Genomic DNA, 22,030 nt, shown 5'->3' with positions numbered 1-22,030 from the left:
TGTTTGGTCACCTTCTTAAACAGCTCAATAAGGTTTGTGAGGCACGACCTACACTTCACAAAACCATGTTGACTATCCCTAATCAACTTATTCCTTTCTAGATGATTATAAATCCTATCTCTTATAACCCTCCAACACTTTACCCACAACCGAAATAAGGCTCACTGGTGTATCTCTGGTTGCCTCTACTCCCCTTCTCGAACAAGGGGACAACATTAACCCTTTTATCCCCACTCTCTGTTTTCTGCCAGATAGCCAAGCTTCTACCCATGCTAGCAACTTGGCTCTTACACTATGGACAATTATCTTCTTCAGCAGGCTCCAGTGTGACACCTTGTCAAAGGCCTTCTTGAAGCCCAGGTAGAAAATACCCATTGGATCTCCTTAGTCTAACATGCTCGTTACTTCCTCAAAAAATTCTAGCAGATTTGTCATACATGACCTCCCCTTAATGAAACTATGCTGACTTTGCCCTATTTTACCACACATTTCCAAGTATTCAGAGATCTCATCCCTCACAATGGACTTCAAAATCTTATCCATGACTGAGCTTAGGCTAATCAGCCTGTAATTTTCCATCTTTTGCCATACTCCCTTTTAAACTGGATTGTCACGTTAGTCATTTACCTGTCCTCTGGGACCCTCCCTGACTCTACTAATTCCTGAAAGATCACCACTAACGCCTTCACTATCTCTTCAGCTATCTCCTTTAGAATTCTGGGATGACTCATCTGGTCCAGGTGATTTATCCACCTTCAGACCATTCAGGTTTTCTAGCATCTTCTTCTTGGTGATGGCCACCATATCAGCTCTGCCCCATGACACTCTTGAATTTTTGGGCTATTACTCATGTCTTCCACTGTGAAAACCGATGCAAAGTAATTATTCAGTTCCTCAACCATTTCTTTGATGAGTTATAAGTAGATATGATTGCATGGGATTGCAAATTAAGGATTAGATTAACTCTGATTGGAGTAATTAGAATAAGTATAATAAGTGAGGAAATAATGGATTCTCTGAGGATCATTTTCCAATCCTCACTAAATCATCGAATCCCTGCAGTATGGAAACAGGCCATTTGGCACAATAAGCCCACGTCAATCTTCCGAAGAGGACTCACCCAGATCCATTCCCCTACCCTATTACTTTACACTTCCCCTGACTAATGTACCTAAACTACACACCCCTAAATACTATTAGCATGGCCAATTCACCTAACCTGCACATCTTTGGACTGTGGGAGGAAACTGGAGCACCCAGAGGAAACCCACACAGAAATGGGGAGAATGTGCAAACTCCACACAGACAATCACCCAAGGCTGGAACTGAACCTGGATCCCTGGCGCTGTGAGGCAGCAGTGCTAACCACTGAGTCACCATGCTGCCCACAAATGAAGGTGCCCAGCACGGGGTACAGACAATCCTCCAGAAGATTGGAAATCTGAGCACTTAGGGGTGAGGAATATGCCAAATTATTATAGGCTTATCATTCTGACTTAGTGGTGGGAAAATTATTAGAACCAATTCTGAGAGACACTTCGTAGGGCACAGATTCATCAGGAATAGTCAGCATGATTTTGAAAAGAGAAGATTGTGTCTTACTAACTTAATAAAGTTTTTTGAGAAAGTAATAAGGAGTATTAATAAGGTACTCAAATGGATGTTTGAGGCATTTGACAGGTCCCACATGATAACTGGTCGAATGAAAGGGATCCAAAATTGACAAGGATTGAAGGGTAGGGATTGATATATTTTTACAAATGCAGCATGGTTTCTGGTGCTGTTCCACAGACCTTAATGTTGAGACCCTTTCTGTTTGCCATACAGACGAATGACTTAAAATGAAATGTTGGGGGCACGATTAGGAAAATTGCAGATGTCACAAAAGCTGGCCATATAGTTGAATTGAGGAAAATTGCTGTTCACTCCAGAATGATATCAGTGTTTTATGGACATACGAAATTGGAATAGAAGTAGACTTTTCAGCCCTCTCAGCTTGGTCCGCCTATCCATAAGTCAGTCGCTGATCTGTTTGAGTTTTGAATTCTACTTCCATATCTATCACCGATAACCCTTGATTGCTGTTGCCTAACAAAATTATTTAGTTGAATGGACAGAAAAGTGGCACAGAGAAGTGTGAGATATTGGATTTTGAGACCGAAAGCTAAGCAAGGCAAGACAATATTGGAACATATGTCTCCAAATCCTTGGAAGGTGGTAGGACAGGTAGATAAGGTATTCAGGAAACAGAATGCTTTCCCTCATTGAACAAGGTACAGAATACAAAAGCAGGGATGCAATCCTGCAATTGTATAAAACACATTAGGCCACAGCTGGTCACCACTTTACAGGAAGGACATAATTTCTCCAGTCTGTTGGAATTCTTTGAGGAAGTAACACATGTTCTAGCTAAAGAGGAATTAGATTTAAGAAGGCACTTGATAAGGTGCCACGTCAAACGTAATTGCAGAAATAAAAGCTCATGGTCTAGGGTCGAAGTTTAGCTGGGTAGCAAGAAGTAGAGATTAGGCATAAACGGGTCTTTCTCAGGTTCACAAGATGTAACAAGTGGTATACCACACGGATCAGTGCTGGGACCTCAACTCTTTACATTTTTATATAAACTACTTAGATGAAGAAACTGAAGGCATGGTTGTCACATTTGCTGTTGGCCCAAATGTATGGAGAAAACCGAGAACAGGATATAAGGAAGCTACAAAAAAAATAGATAGTTTGAGTGACTGAGCAAGGATATTGCAGATGGAGTATAATGTGGGAAAATGTGGAATTATCCATTTTGATAGGAAGAATTGTTTTAAGAAGTAAGAGCCGATTTTTCTTTCTCTCCAAGGGTTCTGCATCCTTGCAATCTCAAAGATTGATGGGTGAGGATTGCTTTCCTTAGAACAGAGGAAGCTGGGGGCTGACTTAATTAAAGTGTACAAAATTATGAAGGGCCTTCTTGGAGTAATCGGAAAGGCCTGATTCCTCTAGCAGAGGAGTCAATTTACCAAGGGGAACAGATTAAATTGATTAGACATTGAATTAGAGGCAATATGAGGAATAAACCTTTTCCATCTAGAAACAGGTGGGTTTAAGGAATTTGTTGCCCAGTTTGGTTGAAGCAAAAAATCTTTATTCACTTGAAAGCTTCCTGAACCTGCACCAAATTGCAAGGCCACGGACAAGTGCTGGAAGGTGGGATTAAAATGGGCAGCTCAATTTCTTTTAGGTGATGCAGACAAGGTGGGCTGAATGGTCTTTTTCTGTGCCTTTTCAATGGTTCTGTCTAATTGGATGTTGTGCACAGGAAAGGTATCACTGAAACTGAAAGGAAGAATATACAAAACACTGGTGAAACTGCCCTTAATACATAGCACAGCAACCAATTCAACAAGAGAGGAACAACAACTGACTAGTATTGGAGTGCAGGTATTGAGATGGATGTGTAGAGTGACAAGAAAAGACAAAATTGGGGACTAGTACATAGGATGTCAGTGAGGATTTCAGTGACATTGAAAGAAGTGGTGAAATTGTAAGGTCTTGTAGTAAGGAGACAGATGGAGCCGGGAAGAAGGAGAACAAAAAGTCTTAAGTCTAGATGGAAGGATGTGGTGGTGAGAAACTTAAACACAGAAGGTTGGGAGATGACTCAGTGAGGCTTAGGAGAAACTGAGGAAAAGTAATTTACCACCACTGCGGTACTCCAAGTAAAAATGGGAGTCGCTGAAAGCAGAAGTAGGTACAGTACCCTAGTGATTGTGGTACTGGACTAGCAGCCTGGTGGTTCCAAGTTCAAATCCCACCTTGGCAAGAGAAGAAGCTGAACTCCATAAATCTGGCTATTTGCAATCGCAGCCTAAAATTATCAGTGTTTTGTTATATAGATCACTCACATTTTTCAAGAAGGGGAAGCTGCCAACTCTACTTGACAAGAAGCACAGAAATTTAATCTCACACCATATGGTTGAGTCTTCATGCTCACAGAGTAGCTATAGTTAGGCAATAAAGTGTTTGCTTTAAAGTTTATACTGTTACCTGGAGACTGGGGAGCCAAATAATCCCCAGGCCTCACTTAATGACCATAACAGAGAATGAATGGAAGAAAAGGTTGGACATTTGAACCCTGAAATACAGCAAAGCAAAAGGATGCATTCCCAACCTGTTCAAGAGTTTCCTTTAAACATCTTTCCCATAGGCTGGAAATTAGGCTGTTAGTCTCTTAAACCTACTCCAGTTGGAATGTCATGACAAATAACTGCCTTACCTAGTCACTTAACACTTAATATGGACCATTTTACTCTTTGTGAGTTTCAGCTGCAATATTTCTTGCCCCTTCCACGAAAATTTATTGTGTCCTTCACTCCTTTGCCTTGCAGTTTATCACTACCATATTTCTTCCCATTGTTGGTTTTATCTTCCATTTTAGCAGAAGAGGGCTAAATTTTCACCTCAGAGGCAAGAAATGGGAGTTGGGGCTGTTAATGGATCCCAAATGTGGCCACAAAGAAACAGCCACTACTCAGATGTGGCAGACGAAGTTTAATTTAGATAAATATGAGGTGCTGCATTTTGGCAAGGCAAATCAGAGCAGGACTTTTCACTTAATGGTAAGATCCTGGGGACCGTTGTTGAACAAAGTGACCTTGGAGTGCAGGTTCATAGTTCCTTGAAAGTGGAGTCGCAGGTAGATAGGATAGTGAAGAAGGCTCTGGATATATGTTTGCTCGCGGAGCTGGAAGGTTCGTTTTCAGACATTTCATCACCAATCATCATCAGTGAGCCTCCAGTAAAGCACTGCTGTTGGAGACCCGCTTTCTATTTACATGTTTAGGAGTGAAGAAGGCGTTTGGTATGTTTTCCTTTATTGGATAGAGCATTAAGAGTAGGAGTTGGGAGGTCATGTTGCCGCCGTACAGGACATTGATTAGGCCACTTTTGGAATACTGTGTGCAATTCTGGTCTCCCTCCTATTGTAAAGATGTTGTGAAACATGAAGGGTTCAGAAAAGATTTACAAGGATGCTGGCAGGGTTGGAGAGTTTGAGCGACAGGGTGAAGCTGAATAGGCTGAATCTGTTTTTCCTGAAGCATGGAGGCTGAGGGGTGACCTTATAGAGGTTTATAAAATCATGAGGGGCATGGTTAGGGTAAATAGACAAGGTATTTTCCATGGGATGGGGAGTCCAGAACTAGAGGGTAAAGCTTTAGGGTTAGAGGGGAAAAATTTAAAAGGAACCTAAGGGGCAACCTTTTCACATAGAGGCTGGTGAGCTGCCAGAGGAATTGGTGGAGGCTGGTACAATTACAACATTTAAAAGGCATCTGGATGGATATATGAATAGGAAGAGTTTAGAGGGATCTGGGCCAAGTGCTGGCAAATGGGACTAGATTAGATTAGGATAGCTGGTCGGCATGGATGAATTGGACCGAAGGGTCTACTTCCGTGCTGTACATCTCTACTACTCTATGAGTGGGGAATGCCCTTAATTGTCATTGGACACTGTTTTCTTGTCCAATTAAGGGTAGTGGGTGGGAGAACCAGTAGGTTGCGAGAAGCAGTATTATCTCAATTTCTGACATTGGCAGGGTGTGAAGCCTCTGTCTTTAATGATCAACCTGTCAAACTAAGAATTAAAGACTCTAAGACCTCTAGAACCCAACTAAAAATAGCTCAAGGTGATCTATTGACTGGCTGTTGAGGATCCTTCCTAAGCTGAAACAAATTTGAGCAAGCTCTATTCTGTTCCGTGTGGGTGTTGAGCCCACAACATGAAACTCTGCCTGCTCAGGCTAGCTTAGAAAATGAAAACCTGGAAATTGATGAAGCAAGTCAGAAGTGCTTTTCCAAAGATTGAAGCTCTGATTTGAGATGACATCATGGAAGCTTTATATTTGTGTGGACTACAAGTGACCAAAGCTCCTTTTATATGGAAACTTTGAGTTATATTTGGAGGATATTGGCAACCCCCCCTTTTTAACTCCCTGTGCTTTCCAAAACTCTCTGATCCAGCACCAAAATCACAGATTCAACAAAGATTTATGGGAGTTATTTATAGGTCACCAAACATTAGTGTTAATGTAGGGCACATTATGAATCAAAATATTAGAGATGCATGGAAGAAAGATCAGGTGTATTTCATCTACATCTTGACTTGGTCAACTGAAGCAGCACTAATTCTATGAAGGACTTTTTCCTGATGATATTTTACATGGCATGTTAAGAATCCAACTAGAGACCACGCTAGTTTAGATCTAGTATTGGAGGAGAAAGTGAGGACTGCAGATGCTGGAGATCAGAGCTGAAAATGTGTTGCTGGAAAAGCGCAGCAGGTCAGGCAGCATCCAAGGAACAGGAGAATCGACGTTTCGGGCATAAACCCTTCTTCAGGAATGTAGTATTGTGCAATTAACAAGAGCTACTTAGTAATATAGTTGTAAAGAAGCCTTTTGGAGAAAGTGACTATAATTTGAAAAGAAAATTGCATAAAATTTGAAAGTAATGTTGTTGAACCTGAAATGACGGTCTTTCATCTAAATGACTGGAAACTCCAAAATTGTTTGCTTGAGGAACTCCGGCTGGAGTTGATAAGCTGGAGTCTGAGCCTCAAATCCAATGACACATCAGGGAGTGGGAAAGTTACCTGAAAGCTGTGTTTCAGGAGGCAGTCACAACCCTCAAATTAACTCCCCCAAATTCAGTCATTGGTTAGGGGTAGGAGGGTGTGATTAAGAGCGAGGCAGGTAGAAGGATCCAGGAACCTCAGCCCTTGAGCTTGCCTAACAGGTTTGAGATTCTTGCTCTCTGTGTGGATGAGAATGGGACTGTAGGGAGGATGAGCAAACTGAACATTGCACTGTGGTACTCAAGATGGAGGTGAAAAGATAAATGTGGTTGTAACTGGGGATAGTATAGTCAGGCGAATAGACACTGTTCTCTGTGGTCAGCATCAAGAGTCCCAAAAGCTGTGTTGTCTGCCTGGTGCTCAGGTTCAGAATATTTCATCTGGGCTGCAGAGGAACTTGGGGTGTAAGGGGAAAGATCCAGTTATCATGCTCCGTGGAGGTACTAATGATACAGAGAGGAAGAGAAAACACGTTCTGTTGAGGGAATGAGCAGCTAGGGGCTAAATTAAAAAACAGAATTGAAAAAGTAATAATCTCCATATTACTCCCTGAGCCATAAGCTAACTGGTACAGGATCAACAAGAATAAAGGGGTAAATGTGTGGCTCAAAGACTGGTGTGGGAGAAACAGGTTCAAATTCATGGGTCATTGTAGATACGACTTTTAAGCTAAATAGTGGTGCATTGAGTTTGGTTGCATGAAACGTTATTGAAAAATTAAAGTGATGACAGATTTATGGGAGGTTATTAAAGTTTCCAGAGCAAGTAATAGGACAAAGCGTAATGAAAAGATTAGGAATCTAACTTCAGGCACAGTAGATAAGGGGACCACTATGAGAAGGGGGGCAGTCAATGCAAACCTGAGGGTGTTGTACTTAAATACACACGGAATACAAAACAAGGTGAATGAGCTTCTAGCGCAGATTGAAATTGGCAGATACGATGTGGGAATGACAGGGATGTGACTCCAAGGGGATCAGGGTTGGGAACTAAATATCCAAGGATATGCATTCTATCAAAAAGACAGGCAGAGGGGACCGGGTTGCCTTGTTAGCACAACATCAAATCAACAGTGGTATTGAGAAGACTGAATAGAGTAGATGTGGCGATTTTTTCACAAGTAGAAGAAACTCAGACCCAAGGGCACAGCTTCAGGGTAAAGGCACAAGCCTTTAGAACTGTGATGAGGAGGAATTTATTCAGCCAGAAGATGGTGAATCTGTGGAACTCATTGCCACAGAAGGCTGTGGAGGCTAAGTCACTGAGTGCATGTAGGGGACAGAGATGAATAGGTTTTTCATTAGCGAGAGCGAAGGTAGAAATGGGGTTAAGAAACATATCAGCCATGAACCAATGGTAGAACAGACTTGATGGCAGAATGGCCTAATGCTGCTCTTATATCTTATGGTCAAAGTTATGAGGGAAAAATAGATTGTGATAGATTGGAAATTACATTAAGGGTATGAGAATAGACAGGTGATTGCTAGCATTTAAGAAATTAATAAATGTTTAAAAACAAATTTACATTCCATTAATGCATAAAACCCTATCAGGAAACATGATCCAATAATGGCAAATGAGAATTAATGATTATACAAGGTCAAAGGAAAAGGTTGCCAAAAAAAGTAGTAAGCCTGAGGATTGGGAGTCTTTATAATTCAGCAAAGGAGGCCAATAAAACCTGTAAAAGAACAGAAAATTAGAACTGAAAGCAAATATAAAATGGACTTTGGAGGTGGAATGCTCTAACTTGGGGAGTTGTGCAAGCCCAGTCATTAAGAATATATGAGACAGAGGTGGATAGATTTATAGATATTGAGGATATTTTAAAATATAGCATTGATCTAGCAGACCAGCTAGGATCTAGCTGAATAGTGGATCAGGCTTAAGGGCCATTGGTCCCTTAGCCCTATTTTCTATATTCCAACAAAACATTTCTGTCTCCAGGATAGTGGAGCTGAATTAAAACATGGAGAAGCAGAATACAAGGGTGCTGTCATCTAAGCGAAATAAACCCAAACATAAACCTGCCTTAGACCTTTGGCACATGCTCCAATATTAACTATCCCCAATGCTGGTAAGCACAAAACCTCAAGGTCATTTTTTTGTTTCAAGTTTGGAGATTTTACCCATACCTGAATGAATCACATGCCAATCCTGTCATGTTGGAGTGGGAGTTGAGAAGAGTGTTTAGAGACAAGACCCTAAACCTAGAACAGTCAAATGATTTTGTTGTTGTTGTTTTCCTGCTTGGATCCCTATCTCCTTCAGTTGCTCTTCAAACTGACAAAAGATATATAAATGTGACTGAGCTGTCAAAATGCTGTTATTTACCCACTTGCTTGATATCTTACCTCAGACTGTGTGTAGGTGGCTGCAGCATCTCTCTGCAGGAAGTTTGTGCTCATGTCGATCGTTTCTTCCTTTGTGTTTCTGTGAGGAGTAGTGCAGTTTTCCTTCTTCTCCATCTTATTCTGAACTTCATTGATATAACCAGTGATTGGCACATCCTCCGTGGAAGTTTTCATAGGATATACCTGAAGAGAAGGGGAGATCAGTTAGCTGCCCTGTTCTGTCAGCCAGTCGGTCTTCCCTCATTTATCTGTTTTTGGTTGGTCCTTTCTTCTGCTTCTCAAGTTTATTTCTGTAACTCAGCAGCAATCTACATGTGGCTTGAAAGCACCTTTATAATAGAAAATAACCAATGTCACATTAACAACAAGCAGGTGTGGACCAGCTGAAGTTTTACACAAATCTAGCAGATTTTATTGATTACAGTTTTACTGCCTCCCAGGATGAGCTCCTGATTTGAATTTTTGTCTTGTACTTCAATCACTAAATTAGTATACCTCATATGCTGCATATTGATTCATAGACCACAAATACCACTAATTACACAGTGTCTGTGAAATTTACAATATCATAAAGGTGATGGGGAGCTATTTGCTACATCTTAAGCCTTAAAAGTAGTTTTGGGAACCAACCATAATGTTACTAAATAATTTACTGTTTCAACAACAATTTCACTGACAATTGGTTCACTGAACTTAACAAAGAGAGGGCAAGTTTGTAGAGATTTCTGACTTGATAGTCTGAAAGAGTTTTATGAGCATGGCTAACTGCTTAGAACTATTGTTCAGCATGCTTGTGATATTGCATTCCTTTGTGTGGGTAATTATGGTTTTATCTTATTTGGAGAATATACCAGTGTCCATGAGACTTTATTGTTCATGGCATCTTCTTAAAGCTCTTGTCACACTATAAATACAACCAGCATCATCTTTTCACACCTCCTTTTCTACATCTGTTCTGTTGCTGTGTATTATGAGAACCATCTGAATAAGTACCCAGTTATTGTTGATAGATTTTGGATGCAATTGATTCATTTTATATACTTTCCCTGGGTAGAACGGTGGCTCAGTGGTTAGCACTGTTGCCTCACAGTGCCAGGGACCCAGGTTTGATTCCAGCCTTGGACGACAATCTGTGTGGAGTTTGCACATTCTCTGTGTCTGCGTGGGTTTCCTCCAGGTGATCCAGTTTCCTCCCACAATCCAAAGATGTGCAGGTGAGGTGAATTGCCCATGCTAAATTACCCATAGTGTTCAGGGATGTGTAGGTTAGGTGTATTAGTCAGGGATAAATGTAGAGTAATAGGGGAATGGGCCTGGGTGGGATACTGTCTGGAGGGTTGGTGTGGACTCGCTGGGCCTAAGGGCCTGTTTCTACGCTGTAGAGGTTCTATGAGACTATTAAAAAAATCACATTGGGGTAGACAAGTATCTTACAAATTGACATTAAAAAAAATCAAGGTATTATTTGACGACAGGAGAATTCTTCTCATTCCCAGTTAATATTTAACTCTCAATCAACATCACTTGAACAAATCAGCTGAATTCTATCTCATTGCTGTTCATAACTTGTGTGCATGAATCAATTGCTGTTTCCTACATTACAATCCAAATTAACTGGTAACAATTAACTTTTACAACTTCCTAAGATCATTGGAAGTGTGACATAAATGCAAGTCTGTCAGTTCTTTCTTCCCTAATTTAAGATTCTTTCATCAATGAAGCAACAACACTATACAGCCTTTTTCAAATTACTCAGCCCGTAGAATTCAACACTATACAGCCTTTTCCAAATTAGTTAACCCCAAGACTAGTAATTGAAGAAACAAAATCACAAAAGTTGAAACCAGAGCCACATTTGGACAGTGGGTACAATTTGGAGACTCCATTGATTAAATCAAAACTATAAGGGGGTTTGTACAAAGTTAGGCAGCAAGATGTACAAAATTTACACATCTTCATTTCAAGGTTATTACCTAGGCTGAAACCTTCTACCTTTCTGCCTTTTAAAATTTTCTTCAACCTACTTTTTGTGCCCTAATGTATTCTTTGATAATTTGATGTCAAATTTTGTTTTATAATGCTCTTGTGAAGTTTGTTTTTACCGGAATGGCGCAATGTTCAATATTCATAAACACCACACTTAAAAGTTAACAAGAGCAGTTGTTGGTCAGACCCAATCTACACATTCTGGATCAATGGTGCTGGAAGAGCACAGCAGTTCATCAAGGCTTTTGCCCGACACGTCGATTTTGCTGAAGCTGCTCGGATGCTGCCTGAACTGCTGTGCTCTTCCAGCACCATTGATCCAGAATCTGGTTTCCAGCATCTGCAGTCATTGTTTTTACCAATCTACACATTGACTGCTGTGAGTATACAGCGCAACAGGAACCAATAATTGATCTTAATTGGGATCAACTACCAATCTCATTAAGGGAGGACAACTTTGGTGGGAAATGGAAACTTTATTTTGGTGCATTGGGGGAGAAGAAGTTTTTCTGATGCCACTTACTAAAAGTCAAATCAACAAAGCACTATTCCTTGAATAAGCATTGTGCTGCAGGGCGTGGTATTTTTCCATAAAGTAACTCCCAAGCTTCAAAGCAAGGATCCTCCTTAGAATGCTACTTGAGCATTGAATCAACTTATCATATTATTTCACAGAATCATAAAAATTTCAACACCGATAAAGCCTTAAGATTCTTTCATCAATGAAGCAACAGCACGATAAGCAGCATTTTCTAAATCACTCAGCCCATAGAATTCAAATTGGACAAAGACTAGTAATTGAAGAAACAAAATCACAAAAATTGTCCATCAACAGTCCCTTCATTACTATGTTAGTTCCACATCAGTTTTCTAATCACAATACCCATACTCCAGAATACTGTTCCTCTTCAAGTGCTCCTCTAATTTTCTCAGCCACTTGCTGTTATCTTTTGCAAGATAACACTTGATTTAATCTTCCCTTTTAGGCTTATAGTTTTAGTTTATATAAAATGTACAGCATAGCATCAGGCCCAACCATCCTTGTCTGTCTTTATGCTGCACTTGAACCTCCTTCCTCATCTAGCTCTACTGGCAGAACCCTTTTATGCTTTCTTTATATATACTTATCAAACTTTCTCCTAAATCCTTCTGGACAACTCAATCTAACAACTCACCATGTAACCACTCCATATTTCTAGCACTCCAGGTAAATTTCCTGTTTAATTTCTGAATGACTACTTTATGTTGATGATCCCTAGTTTTGTTTCTTTCAACCTTGTTTCAAAATGGCAATGCCCACTTAACCTGGACCTAGTAAATTACAATCCTTTCTTGTCAACACCAGTATCAGTGCCCATCTGCGCAATTACACTATTTGTACTTAATGGTCATTACCCAGATCCAAATAAATGGGTAGTTCGTGAATAGAAGCAAAACCTGTTCAAAAACCACTTTCAGACAGAGTTGCCAGAAACATTCATCTGGTCATGGTTTAAGCAAAAGTGATCCCATCTGTCAGCAAGTTCACTTATTCTCCAACTGCATGTGTGTCTAGTGTGATAGATACTTTTTGGAATTAAGCTCACTTGCCTCTTTAATCATGCTGTACCAATTGGAATGTCTTGCAGGTCAAGCAGTAGGAGCTTGTTGCAGCTGCCATTTCAAGCAGGATGGAAGTAGCTAGTGTTTGTTGGCAACTCCATGTGCAGACCCTATTTGATAGGGATAAGAAGTATTATTCTTCCCCATGTGCACTGACATGGTTCAGCTGTCACGCCACAGTGATAAGGGGATGAAGCTCTGAATGACCATGTTCTCACATTAACTTTTATTACATTTTAAGGCTTGAGCAGTTTTTAACATTTTAATGATTTGGTAGAAACAGGTTTTTCAGTGGACTTCTTGTTACTTCTGAGGATTGATTAATGGTTAGTTTAATTTCACAATTCTTTATGACTCCAATGAAATAGATATGTCATAGTTAGAAAGCTGCATAGTCAATAGTTACATGAATGTTTAAACAACATAAGGGATTTACCCTTCACCACAGGCATAGGAATGCCCAGATTACTTCAAGCAAATGGCTACATTTTGCATTATTGAGTGTGGGCTCGTTTGTGGAAACAGCCGTTTGCATGAGGTACAAGAAATGCTTGCAGGGAGACTGAACTGTTGGACAGATGTCCACTTGTAAATATCTTAAACATAAATCTAGCAATGGATGTGAAGCTTGATAACTTCCTTATAATTTTGACAAGTTTTGCGCTTTGGTTAACAACATGATTACCTGTACTGCATCCTTTCCATTTAAAGATAAAGTATGCGCATTTAAAAAGATTTTCAAAAACTATTTTAAGCAGCTTAATTAGTTTGAAGTTCAGTACTTTAATTGAATGTTTTTGCTGTTTCCTTTAATAGGTATTTTGTGCAGTTTTATTATGTTGGTGCTTGTGAATGTGTAAATGAATGTCAATGTGAATCTCAACACGTTGCAAAATTAGTAGAATTAGTAGTACTGTACCAAAGTGACACCCAAAATATAACATCGCAAATGTGAGGGGAAATGTGTGTTTTAAGAAAGACTGTTATACATTGGATAAAATATTGTTTGTTACTTAGAACATAGAACTGTACAGCCCTCGAAACCACAATGTTATGCCAACATGATGCTAAGTTAAACTAAGTTTGTGGGCGGCACAGTGGCACAGTGGTTAGCACTGCTGCCTCACAGCGCCAGAGACCCGGGTTCAATTCCCGACTCAGGCGACTGACTGTGTGGAGTTTGCACATTCTCCACACAGTCAGTCGCCTGAGTCGTGTCTGCGTGGGTTTCCTCCGGGTACTCCGGGTACTCCCACAGTCCAAAGATGTGCAGGTCAGGTGAATTGGCCATGCTAAATTGCCCGTAGTGTTAGGAAAAGGCGTAAATGTAGGGGAATGGGTGGGTTGCGCTTCGGCGGGTCGGTGTGGACTTGTTGGGCCGAAGGGCCTGTTTCCACACTGTAAGTAATCTAATCTAATCCCTTTTGCCTGCCCTTGGTCCATATCCCTCCATTCCTTGCATATTCACGTGCTTATCTAAAAGCCCCTTAAATGCCCCAATTGTATCTGCCTTCACCACCACCACTAGCAGCAAGTTCCAGATTCCTACCAATCTCTGTGTAAAAAAACTTACCCCTCACATTCCTTTGAACTTTCCCTTCTCACCTTAAATGCATGCCCCTTAGTTTTAGACATTTCAACTCTGGGGAAAAGATGCATACTCTATCTATGCATCTCTTCTATTAAGTCTCCCCCAAGCCTCCACTACTCCAGAGAAAAGAACCCAAGAAACCAAGTTTTTCTAGTTTCTCCTTATAGCTCAAACCTAATCCAGGCAGCATCCTGGTAAGCCTCTTCTGCACCTTCTCAAAAGCTCCACATCCTTCCTGTAATGTGGCGACCAGAATTGAACACAATAACTAAAGTCTTATAGAGCTTGTTGTTACAACAACTTGTGTTTACACAATATAATCCCTTTAACATAATAAAATGCCCCAAAGATCTTCATTAGAATGTTACAAAACAAAATATGACTGAATTAGGTAGAGAGGTATTACAGCAGATGACCGAAAGCTTGGTTAAAGAAATTGGTTCTAAGGCATGTCATAAGAGGCCAGAGTTAGAAGAACACATGTTATGGGAGGGTTATGAAGCAGAAGAAGATTGCAGAGATAGATCATAAGGAATAGAGTAACTGAATGCTATTTGGTACATCAAGCTTGCTCTACTATTCAATAATATCACGGCTGAACTGATTGTGACCTTAACTTCACATCCCTGCCTGCCCCCATTACCTTTGACTCCTTTGTAAATCAGAAATCTATCTGTCTCAGATATTCAATGACATGATCTTTACTTCTGTCTATAGAAGGGAATTCCAAACACCAATGATCCTCTGAAAGAAGGAATTTCTCCTCATCTCTATTTTAAACGGGAGACCCTTTTGTTTTCAGACTGACCCTCAATCTAGATTCTTCCATGAGAAGAAACATCTTACCACCACCAACCCTGTAAAGCCCCCTCAGAATATTTTACATTTTAATAAATTCAAAACTCCATATAATATTTGCCCACTCCGATCATAGCACCATCTAGGCGAAAGTGAGTACTACAGATGCTGGAAATTAGAGTCAAGATTAGAGTGGTGCTGGAAAAGCACAGCAGGTCAAGCAGCATCCAAGGAGCAGGAAAATCGACGTTTCAGGTAAAAGCCCTTCATTAGGAATGAGAATCATATCACAATCTGTTCATTCCAAAAATCAGCCAAGTGAACATTCTCTGAACTGTTTCCAATAAAAGTATAGCCTTCCGTAAGTCAGGAGACTAAAATTGCGCACAGTACTTACACCATGTGTGGTCTTACCAATGCCCTCTCTACTGTTTATATTCTATTAACCTTCCAATAAAGTATTCCACCTGCCTTTTAATTACATTAAACATTGTTTTAACCAACACCTTCGGAACCAACACTAAACCGAGAAACAATTATATACCTGTAGTTGACTGTATTTTACTAAGGCTTATTGTATTATTCTGTCTAGTTTTAAATTTATACCTCAACGTAAATATTTGTTCATTCGAATGGCCACATGAAATATCAACAGTTGACTCAATTCTGAGTCAATTTCTCCTCAAATACTGCACTCTACCGCGATGTCCAAGTAGTCAGTTGACGGTATCAGTGAGAGGGCTCTCTGCCCTTTTATTTAAGGCAAAGTTGCATTATTATTTAACTGATTAATGCTATAAATAAGGTATAACAGTGATGTGCATACCCGCTGTGTTATGTTTCTATTTCTTAGTGTGTGTTTTTACATTGATTATTAGGACCTCTTGATTGTCCAGAATATTTGATCAACCAGCACATTCCTGGTCCCAGTTCATAAAATGTTTGCTGTACTTGCCATACCTGCTTTCTAACATACGGGTTTTCATGTACAAGGACATTCAGGTCCATCTGTTCTGCAGTATTCTGTAGCCTCCATTTAAACAATAATAGAAAACATAGAAAATAGTAGCAGAAGTAAGCCACACAATCTTTTGAGCTGTCTCTAACACCCTTTCTGCATTTATCCTGCCTGGTCCTATTAGAATTTTATCAGTTTCTATGAGATCCTCCTTCAATCTTCTAAACTCCAGATGGATACTGGATCTGAACTTCCCAAAGCATCATTGCCGTCAGCAGGAATTCGCCCTTGCAATCCGTTCAACAAAATCTAGTGCAAGTAAGAACAAGTTGATCCCAAAATTTCCGGTAGGAATTATCAGACCAAGTTTTCTTTGCTGGGCATGTCATTCAAGTATGTGTCAGGAGGTCAGGGTGGGCCAGGAGGTGGGCGATTAATATTAGAACAATGCAAAGGGCTCAGGTGCTGTGTCCACACAGCTTTGACTGGTACCAGACTCTGAGATGAGCCCAAGAATAGTCTCTTTATTCTTGCCTTTACTCTATTCCGGGAGCAATGCCGAGATCTCCTACGGGAAAAATTTATGACTTTGGCATAATTCTTATTTTTGGAAACCTGTTTCTGGCAGAATATACCTGCTTGATGAGGAAAGGTTATATTGGCAAGGCTGGCATTTATTGAGGGGGGGGTGGGGCTGGGGAGCAAGGTAGCTGAGAGTGCAATAGGTACCTATCGCACTCTCAGCTACCCTGCCCCCAGCCCCACCCCCTCCCATTTATCTCACCACCCCCTCGGCTCACAGCCTTATTCCTGATGAAGGGCTTTTGCCCGAAACATGTGTTCTCCTGCTCCTCGGATGCTGCCTGACCTGCTGTGCTTTTCCAGCACCACACTCTCAACTCTAATCTCCAGCATCTACAGTCCTCACTTTCGTCTGGCATTTTCTGAGGGACCTCTTCACAGCTAAGTGGCATACTGGCTAATTCAGAGGACTGTTAATAATCAACTTGATTGGGTGACCAGGCCAACTAGGGATGGCAGATTTACTTTCCTAAAGGACATCAATAGAGCAAATCAGATTTGAAGATGACCTGGTAGTTTAAGGAATCATTATGATACAGCAATTTGCGAAAGGTCCCTACACAGTACTTCCCACACACACAACCACCACCAGCCTGGAAATACATTGCTGTTCCTCCACTGTTGCTGTGCCAAAATCCTGGAACTACCATCTCCCCATCAAAACAGGCACAGGATTACCAGCAGCAACACCACCACAATGCCACTACCTCCCCCTTCTTTAACTATTAATAGAAACTCTTATTATCTGTTTTTATATTTCCCTTGTAGCATAATTCTTCCCTCCTTATTAATAGTTCAGTCATTTGTTTCTTTTATATTCTATTCAATATTCTAATCCACCTGTTTTTGCACATAGATTTGCTTTTTCTTTTAGTTTGACCATATGTTTAACAATTCTAATTAACTACAGATTTTGATTCTGTCCTTTGGAATTTTTTTTTACCCTTTGAAATGCGTCTACTCTGTCAAAGTGAACAAATTTACATTTTCACACCTAACTTTCCATCTGCCAAATCTTTACCCATTCAGTTAATTATACAATTGAGGACTTTTTGTATCCTCTTCAAAACTCGTTTTGAGGATCAAATATCACAACCAACAATATGACTAGACCTGTAAGTTCCTGAATGGTTTTACACAGATTTTCATATTAATTTGCTTTAGATCTAACAGATTATTTGTATGCTGATTTGCCATGCTCAATGTTGTCTGTAACATGAGAGAGTACAGAAGGATGTCGAACCATGGAGGAGGAGTTGTGGGCTTTAAGCTGCTGCTAAACTCTAAGGTCACTGCCTGTTTTTAAAATGAGTGGAAAGGTTACCCAAGATTTTCCATAGCTCTGTGCCAATGGTCAGTCACACAACAAAAGGAAAGATAAACAAATTGCGGTCTGGCAAAAAGTGTCTGTCTTTTTGATGTGCGTGCATCATCAGGGAAAGCATTTCTTGCACTTCTGTGAATTAAACCGTGGTTGACACTTGAACAGGTTTTCTTTGTTAGTAAAGGCTGTACCCTTGGTGTGTGGTAAGACGTAGTGAATAACTTAAAGTTCAGTCAACAACTTTCAATGGTTCTAACAAAATAACAGCTGTGGTATCTCTTCAACTCCAGTCACACTAGTTCTTCACTCCCAACGTGCTTCAATTTTCCCTCAGCCAAATGCCTTTCTCCAGGTCACCACTGGTATTGTTCTCCAGTGAATATGAATCATGCTGCCACATGGGAAGGGAACAGAGGGATACAGATCCTGTAAGTGAAGATGGTTTTAGTATAGAAGGGCAAATGTGTTGGTGCACATAGAATGGTGTTACTTATTTTAACCAGTGGACTGAATCTTACAATTGTTTTGTATAAGTGCAAACTGCATTGAACAAAGAATAAAGAACAATACAGCACAGGAACAGGCCCTGCAAGCCTGCACTAACACATTTGCCCTTCTATACTAAAACCATCTTCACTTACAGGATCTGTATCCCTCTGTTCACTTCCCATCCATATATTCATCCAGGTGCTTCTTCAATGCTCCTATTGTGTCTGCTTCCACCACCACCTCTGGCAGCATGTTCGAGGCACTCACCACCCTTTATGTGAAAAACTTGCCTCACACATCTCTTTCAACTCCACTCCCAACAACTCCCCCTGACTCCTCTCCCCCCAACACCTTGAACCTGTATCTCCTAGTAATTGATCTCTCCACCCTGGGAAAAAGCATTAAACTTTCCACTCTATCCACACCGTTCACAATCTTACAAACCTCTATCAGGTCGCCCCCCCCCCCAAACCTCCTGTGTTCCAGCAAAAACAAATCCAGTCTATCCAACCTTTCTTTCACAGCTAAAATCCCCCACATCAGGCAACATCCTGGCAAACCTTTTTTGCACCCTCTCCAAAGCATCCACATCCTTCTGGTAGTGTGATGACCAGAACTGTATGCAATATTCCAAGTGTGGCCTATCTAAAGTTCTATAAAGCTGCACCATAACTTGCTTTATAATTGCCCTTATACTCAATGCCCCTTCCAATGAAGGTAAGCAATCCATAGGCCTTTCTACTTGTGCTGCCACCTTCAGTGATTTGTGGACCCCCACGCCCAGATTCCCGCATATCAATATTCCAAACGATTCTGCCATTCACTGTATAATTTGTCGAGAGTGTGGTGCTGGAAAAGCACAGCAGGTCAGGCAGCATCCGAGGAGCAGGAGAATCGATGTTTCCGGTATAAGCCCTTCAGTGGGCTTCTGCCCGAAATGTTATTTCTCCCGCTCCTCAGATGCTGCCTGACCTGCTGTGCTTTTCCAGCGCCACACTCATGACTCTGATCTCCAGCATCTGCAGTCCTTACTTTCTCCTAACTGTATAATTTGCAACTGTAGTTGACCTTCCAAAATGCATCACCTCACATTTGCTTGGATTAAACTCCATCTGCCATTTATCTGCCCCCGACTATTCAGTCTCTCCTTCTAGCTCAAATCCTCCAACCCTGGCAACATCCTTGGAGATCTCTTCTGAACCCTTTCAAGTTTCATAACATCTTTCCTTTGGCAGGGAGACCAGAATTGCATGCAGTATTCCAAAGGTGGCCTAATCAATGTACTGTACAGCCACAACATAACTTCCCAACTCTTATACTCAATGTTCTGACCAATAAAGGCAAGCATACCAAACGCCTTCTTCACTATCCTAACTGTGACTCCACTTTCAAGGAACTATGAACCTGCACTCCAAGGTCTCTTCAACAACACTACCCAGGGCATTACCATTAAGTATATAAGTCCCACCCTAATTTGCCTTTCCAAATGCAACACTTCACATTTACCCAAATTAAACTCCATCTGCCACTCCTTAGCCCATTGGTAACCTTCTTCGCTGTCCACTACACCTCCAATTTTGGTATCATCTGCAAACCTACTAACCATACCTCCTATGGTCATATCCAAATCATTTGTGTAAATGACAAAAAGTTGTGGACCCAGCACCAATCCTTGTGGCAAATCACTGGTCACAGGCCTGTAGTCTGAAAAGCTACCACGCCACCACCACCCTCTGTCTTCTACCTTCAAGTCAGTTCTGTATCCAAATAGTTAGTTCTCCTTATATTCCATGTGGTCTAACTTTGCTAACTAGTCTACCGTGAGGAATCTTCTCAAAAGCCTTACTGAGGTCCACATAGATCACGTCCACTGCTCTGCAATCCTCTTTATTACTCCTTGAAAAATCTTAATCAAGTTTGTGAGACACGATCTCCCGTGCACACAGTCATGTTGACTATCCCTAATCAGTCCTTGCCTTTCCAAATACATATAAATCCCAGGATTTCCTCCAACAACTTGCTCACCACTGATGTCAGGCTCACTGGTCTATAGATCCCTGGCTTTTCTCTACCACCTTTCCTGAATAGTGACACCGCATTAGCCAACCTCCAGTCTTCCGGCATCTCATCTGTGGCTATCAATCATACAAATGTCTCAGCAAGAAGTCCAGCACTTTCTTCCCAAACTTCTCAAGACTTCTAGGATACACCCGATCAGGTCCAGGGGATTTATCCATCTTTTATGTATTTTAAGAGTTAATTTAACAAGCTACAATCCCATTCAATTGGTAAGTCACCACTGCCTAGTGAAAAACCCAACTTGCCATTCTGTACATTCTGCAAGGACTGGTCCGTCTTAGACACCCTCATCCAGTCTTTCTCCACCTAACACCACCCCACACCTGCACAGCATCTTCCCATGCAATCGCAGAAGGTGCAATACTTGATCATTTACTTCATCGCTCCTCACTATCCAAGGTCCCAGATTCACTTCCCAGGTGAAGCAGTGATCTACCTGCACTTCATCCAATTTAGTCTGCCATATTCTGCTCACAATATGGTCTCCTCGGCAGTGGACAGATAAAATGCAAACTGGGTGACTAATTTTCAGGACATTTCCACTCTGTCCATAAAGAAAGACGCTGTGCGTCTCGTCGTCAGCCACTTCAATAGACGACCATGTTCCCATGCCAACATTTCTGTCTCAGGCATGTGCTCCAGCAAAGATCAACACAAGTTGGAGGAACAACATCTCATCTTCTACCTGGGTACCTTAAAGCCTCAGGATTCAACAATGAATTTAACAGTTTCAGAATGTTAAATTCCTCCATGTTCACTACCTACCCTCACACCCCAACTCCCATTTTGTACAGATTGCTCCTAGTACAGCCAATCCATTTGCAGCCATTCACACTTCTCATTAGTATCCATTCAGTATTTATCTCTCTCCCACCTGATCATCAGCAATCCCTTTGCTTACCTCTCTTCTTTCTCTCTCTCTGTCTGTCTCCTGGGCACTGTCTCCATTTATTCATCTCACTCATCAGCATTAAAATCATCCTTTCCTAGCTGGTTTCAGTTCTGACAAAAAGTCACTCAACTCAAAATGTTAACTATGTTTTTCTTTCTCTAGAGATGCTGCCAGACCTGCTGAGTTTCTCCAGCATTTTTTGTCTTAGCTTCAGATCTCCAACATCTGCACTTCTTTGCTTCAATAATAAAAAAACAGCATGCTGCTCCTGACCTCAAGATAGGCCTCACCGACTTGCCAACCATAGCCGACATCATTCAGGCTCCTTTACAATTCTGCCCAACATCGACTGAATAGAATAGAATCCCTACAGTGTGGAAACAGGCCATTTGGCCCAACAAGTCCACAAAAAACCTCCAAAGACTATCCCACCCAGATCCATTCTACTGAATGATGCACCTAACCTACACAACCCAAAACACTACGGGCAATTTAGCTTGGCCAATTCACCTAAGATAACATCTTTAGACTGTGGGAGGAAACTGGAGCACCCAGAGGAAACCCACGCAGACAAAGGGAGAATGTACATACTCCACACAGACAGTCACCCAAAGCTGGAATCGAACCCAGGTCCCTGGCACTGTGAGGCAGCAGTGCTAACCATTGAGCCACTGTACCACCTTATGTTTGAGATGTTAGGTTATTACATGAGGGAGCAAAAAATAAAAGTATATTGTGGTGAAAAATCAG

General features: G+C 41.0%; 1 protein-coding gene across 4 annotated transcripts in view; it reads right to left on the bottom strand.

Moving 5' to 3' along the window:
* Positions 1-22,030, bottom strand: part of LOC122554640 (olfactomedin-like protein 2B) — a 79,035-nt gene that overhangs the window by 40,804 nt on the left and 16,201 nt on the right. For all 4 annotated transcript variants that reach the window (XM_043699980.1, XM_043699979.1, XM_043699978.1 and 1 more), the window contains exon 4: positions 8,980-9,162. In XM_043699980.1, the coding sequence (XP_043555915.1) occupies positions 8,980-9,162 (183 nt within the window). The remainder of the gene's footprint in view (positions 1-8,979; positions 9,163-22,030) is intronic.

Source organism: Chiloscyllium plagiosum, chromosome 11 (genome assembly GCF_004010195.1).
Source record: "Chiloscyllium plagiosum isolate BGI_BamShark_2017 chromosome 11, ASM401019v2, whole genome shotgun sequence".
Taxonomy (NCBI): Eukaryota; Metazoa; Chordata; class Chondrichthyes; order Orectolobiformes; family Hemiscylliidae; genus Chiloscyllium; species Chiloscyllium plagiosum.
The sequence above is the reverse complement of the archived record's forward strand: the minus strand, read 5'-3'. Positions and strand labels throughout refer to the sequence as shown.